This window comes from Cyphomyrmex costatus, unplaced genomic scaffold (genome assembly GCF_001594065.2).
Source record: "Cyphomyrmex costatus isolate MS0001 unplaced genomic scaffold, Ccosl1.0 scaffold1450, whole genome shotgun sequence".
In the NCBI taxonomy this organism is placed as follows: domain Eukaryota; kingdom Metazoa; phylum Arthropoda; class Insecta; order Hymenoptera; family Formicidae; genus Cyphomyrmex; species Cyphomyrmex costatus.
Window position 1 is genome coordinate 59,698 of NW_017275447.1, and position 5,723 is coordinate 65,420.

General features: G+C 39.0%; 1 protein-coding gene across 1 annotated transcript; it reads right to left on the reverse strand.

Annotated features, from left to right (window-relative positions):
* Window positions 1–529: 529 nt before the first annotated feature.
* On the reverse strand, window positions 530–4,761 carry LOC108783216 (uncharacterized protein K02A2.6-like). The gene is made up of 4 exons (XM_018551731.1): window positions 3,849–4,761; window positions 2,617–3,783; window positions 721–2,564; window positions 530–667 (listed from the first exon to the last, which is right to left on the reverse strand). Exons 1-4 carry the CDS (start codon window positions 4,759–4,761, stop codon window positions 530–532), a joined length of 4,062 nt encoding a protein of 1,353 aa, XP_018407233.1.
* Window positions 4,762–5,723: the final 962 nt, after the last annotated feature.

The window sequence follows — 5,723 nt, forward strand, 5'->3', positions numbered from 1 at the left end:
GGGGGGGCTAATTTTAACGTCATTGTACGTCCCCCTCGAAATGACGAAATTTTCATTCTAAACATTTTTTCGTAGTGTGCTTATTTTTCGAGTTATTTGGCTGCCTAAGTTAAAATGGGTTACCCTGTATACAATATTGTACATATGTATAATATATTCTCACAGATAGCCAAACCTGCCAATAGCACATATCGCAAATGTGTATTCACATATTATATTAGCAGATCTCTGATATAACAGCCGAACATAGTCTGTGTAATGTATCTTGATAGGGTTTATCAGGAATAACTCAACAATAATACTATTGTAATATGCACGCTTTAATAATAATAAATCTCAGGAGCGAGGAGAACAACGAACGCCCGTGGCTAGCGTCCATTACACACACCCAAAGAATACAACGGACAAGGAATGCGCACGCATAACCAATGAACATTAAGGATAAATGATAGCAGCGCTCGCGTACAAAAATAACATGAACATATATTACACTCCTCCTCACTTAAATTAAGGAAATAAACATTTCCGCTTACAAGTCTAAAACCTTCCTAGGTTTCGGTACACGACTTGAACGTCGTAGTCCTTCCACTGGAGTATCTAAAACACTAGATTTAACTAACACCTTTTTGCCTGGTGTAAGAACACTCTTTCTATGTTCTTCCAAAACCTTGGAGTCAATATTACAATAAACATAATATCTTAACATAAAGTATCACTTACATTAGGATTAATCGAATTCTTTCGAATCGAAATAACGAAATCGCTAGGTCGCGCTGAGTCTTCGCACGCTTGTGACTCAGGTAATTGCAAATTACAAGCTCGCAATTGATCGGTATGACGTCTCCATATCCGTCCGTCATCTGTTTTAACATTATAGGAAACCGGATTAGTTTGCTCCACGATTTCCGCTTGTCTCCACGACCTTGTTTTGAAATCCTTAGCCATTACGGAGTCATTTTCTCCGAACGTAACTGTACGGTTGCCCTTGAAGAATCGTTGCTGATCCCTCTGCTTTGACTCTATTCTATTTCTAATATCGGGTTTAATAATATCTAATCTGGTTCGCAAACGCCTATTTAACTGTAACTCTGCTGGTGACTTTTCGGTAGTACAATGAGGTGTCACTCTATAGTGAAACAAATATTTACATAACTCATCCTGTCTCGTATAGTCTTTAAGTAACAATTTAAACTTTCTTTTAAACGTACGTACAGCGTTCTCGGCCGTTCCGTTAGACGCAGGATGATATGGTACTGTTTTAGTATGCTTAATAGCATTCCGCGATACGAATTCTTTAAACTGTTCGCTCGCAAACGCAGGACCATTATCCGAAACGATCTGATATGGCACTCCCCATGTACTGGTATATTCTTTCACCGCTCTAATTGTAGATTCCGCTGAGATATCTTTCATCTCTTTAATATCTATCCATTTTGAATAAGCGTCTGTTATAACTAAATACATATGGCCCCCAATTGGTCCACAAAAATCTAAATGTATACGATGGTTTGGCCCTTGAGGCCACTTCCAAACATGCAATGTACTTTTAGGAGGATCATCGGCGCTCTCTAAGCACCCTTTACAACTTTTAATGATCTCCTCTATATCCTTATCTAGACCTGGCCACCAAAAATACGATCGAGCTAACGCCTTCATTTTAACTACCCCTAAATGAATTCCATGCAACTTCTCAAGCAATTCCGCTCTTAAGGACGGGGGAATAACAACGCGATAACCCCACATTATACATCCATTCTCCACCGATAACTCTAAACGACGACTCCAAAAAGGTTCAAAACATTTTTCCACTTTATCAGGCCATCCCTGCATAACAAAATTCCTGACTTTACTCAAGAGAGCATCTTTGCTAATTCCCTTACGAACCGCCTTACTATCCAAATTTTGCAATTCTTCACTTATTGCCTTTAAATAATTATGAACCTGTAAATCTTTTGACTCAGTCGCTTGACTAGTATCCTTCATACTAACCCTCGATAAACCATCGGCAGGACCGTTATCTTGACCTTTAATGTACTTAATTGTAAAATCATAACCTGCTAAAATCACTGCCCATCTTTGTACTCGACTAGCCGCCATCTGTGGAATACCTTTCTTCGGACCAAAAATATATGTAAGCGGTTTATGATCTGTTTCCAAAATAAAATTACGTCCATAGACATACTGATGAAATGCTTTTACTCCGAAAACAAGAGCTAATGCTTCTCTATCCAACTGCGAATAGTTTCTTTGAGCTACTGACAAAACCCTTGATGCATAAGCTATCGGCCTATCCGATCCATCTGGGAGAATATGCGACACTACCGCCCCCAAACCAACAGGAGACGCATCGCACGTAATTTTCAGAGGATAATCTGAACTATAATGTATCAAAATCTCCCTAGATGCTAAACGCTCCTTTGCCTTTTTAAAAGCTAACTCTTGTTCCTTTGCCCAACACCATTTCTTATCTTTCCTAAGAAGTTTATACAATGGGCTCAACAAATCAGAATAATCCTTAATGAACTTCGAGTAATAATTAATCATACCCAGAAATGACTTAAGTTCTGTCAAATTATCAGGTTTTTTTCATATTCACTATTGCGTCAACCTTTTTACTCGACGCCTGTATGCCCTGTGCATTTAACTCGAATCCTAAAAATTCTATATTACTTTGTGCAAACGCACACTTGTCTTTACTTAGCGTTAAACCACAATTTTGTAACCTTTTCAAGACACACGTTAAATTTCTATCGTGCTCTTCACGAGTAGCTCCTGTAACTACTAAATCGTCGAAGAAAATAGCCACTTTATCCAAATCCTGAAAAATTATATCCATTTCACGCTGGAATAACCCTGGTGCTGACGCTACACCATAACTTAAACGATTACTTTTAAATAACCCCTTATGAGTTGTTATTGTGACAAGTAACTTTGATTCCTCATCCAACTCTACTTGTTGATAAGCCTGAGCTAAATCCAACTTGGTAAATACCGTACCTCCACTTAGCTTTGTAAGCAAATCCGATACTCTCAGAATAGGATGTTTATCCACTAATAAATGAGGATTTAACGTAACCTTATAATCTCCGCATAAGCGAATCTGACCATTAACTTTTGGCACTGGCACAATCGGTGTTGCCCAATCACTATATTCAACTGCTTCTAAAATACCATCTTTAACTAAACGATCAATTTCATTTTCAATTTTCGCCCTTAACGCGAAAGGTACCGGCCTTGGTTTACAAAATACCGAACTAACCCCTTCTTTGAGATGCAATTTAAATTTCTTTTTCGTATAACATCCAATTTCATTAGAAAAAAGTGACTCAAATCTTTTACAAATATCATTTTGTTTTTCATTAGCTGTCCTGACTGACAATTTTTCAGATGCCACATCAAATTGAATAATATCTAAGGCCTTAAGCCAATTACGACCAACAATAGGTGCGCTTTTACCTGGTAAGACAAACAATTCAAGAACCTTGCTTCTATTTTGAAAAGTTACCTTAACCTTCAATATGCCTAGAGGAACTATTGGATTACCTGTATAAGCCTTAAAAGTTTGCGAACTTCCCAACACTACCGCATTCTCAAACGGTCTAAGTCTATCGAAATCTTTCTTCGAAATTGCCGAAATCGGTGATCCTGTATCTATTTCAAACGACAAAAACTTATTACCAACCTCCAGGTTAACTTTTAATGGTTCGATACAACCAATTATATTATTCACGTTACCCTTATTACCATATAAATTATTTAGACTATCATTACTGTCTTTCGATTCTTTAACATTATTCGGATTCACAATTTAACATTACCATTCGCGCGACTTTGTTTTCGTGATTTACCCTTCACGCCTTTGTTTGAAGCCTTAACCTTACAAACTGACTCTAAATGTCCTTTCTTCCCGCACGAATTACAAGAATACCCTTTAAAATGACACTCTTTTACCATGTGACCTTTCTTCCCACAACAAAAACATGTAACCGTCTGCAAAACCTTTTTCTGCTTATTGATAACATTGAGTGCGTTGCCTGTGCTGTTCACTGAATTAGCCATGTCTGCCGCATCTCGTTCGGCCATCTCCATACTAGTGCTGATTTCCACTGCTCTGGTATACGTTAACTGTTGCTCAGCCAGAAGCCTCTTCTTGATCCTCTCACTGGCCAGACCCCATACGAACTGGTCCCGGATGCAATTTTCCAGCTGCTCTTCAAAGTGACAATGCGTGGAAAGCTTCTTAAGCTTTGCGAGATACGTCTTGATGTCCTCGCCTGTTAGCTGCTTACATTCTTTGAATTTGTAACGCTGTGCTATCGTACTTGGTTGTGGCTGCAGATGATTCCGCATAATTTCCGCGAGACGTTCAATTGTGAGATTTGCCGGCCTTTCCGGCATGCACAAATTACAAAGAAATTCATAACCTTCGCTTCCCAATAACGTAAGGAAAAGCGGTACTTGTTTCTCACTCGGTACTTCGTTACCGGTAAAGTAGAGCACTACCCGCTCGAACCATCTCGTCCAATCTTCTTTCAAAGAAAACTCGGAAATATTACCAACTGTACCTCTAACAATGGTGTGAATAACTTGTGGCTCTTCTTTTTTTGATGCTGCCATAAGTTCTGCTCTTGCTTGAGCTAATTGCTGACTTTCCATAACCAATAAGCTTCTCTGATGTTCCTGCTGCTTAGCCCTTTCCGCTAAGGCTTTCTCCCGTTCCTCGAGATTCTTTTGAAATTTCAATAAGTCCGTTGTCGACATTTTGTTTCTCAACGGTGTCCTTTAGATTTGCGCGCCTTCCTTAACCTCGTTTACCTTGCGTCCCTGTGATCGCACGTTTAAACTTGATAACGCTGCGTCCCTATGATCGCACGTAAATTTAATCTTGTTTGAATGAGTCCCTATGACTGCGCGTTCTTTGTTCAATGCTTATTCCACACACATCGGAACCTTCTTTCTCGATGACTCTTAGGCCCTTTGCCGAAAACTGATTTTACCTCGTCGCCAATGTAATGTATCTTGATAGGGTTTATCAGGAATAACTCAACAAGAATACTATTGTAATATGCACGCTTTAATAATAATAAATCTCAGGAGCGAGGAGAACAACGAACGCCCGTGGCTAGCGTCCATTACACACACCCAAAGAACACAACGGACAAGGAATGCGCACGCATAATCAATGAACATTAAGGATAAACGATAGCAGCGCTCGCGTACAAAAATAACATGAACATATATTACAATCTGCTATTTCTACTAATCCTAATAAAAATGTATCAGAAAATAAATAGGCCTTGGATCATGTTTCTGCTATTACATTATGATGGTAAATGTTTCGATTAGGGGACCCCCCTCCAATGACTTTGACTTTGACATATGTTGTCAAGGTCATGACCCTGAGTAACTTTGCCTTAACAACTAGCCGTCGCTCGCCCTTCGTTAAAAAGTTATTAACAATTATAGTTTTAAAATAGTAAATGTCTCAATCAGGGGACCTCCCTCCAATGACTTTGATCTTGACATATGTTGTCAAAGTCATGACCCTGAGTAACTCTCAACAGTTTTTAGCTGTCACTCGTCCTTCGTTAAAAAGTTATTAACAATCATAGTTGTAACGTATGCTATACATGTATGATATGAAGTCTGTTCTACACCTTTCCCTGTTTAGAAACGTTGAATTTTCCATGCGAAGTAACTTTCACCCCCCCCCCCCCCCCCCC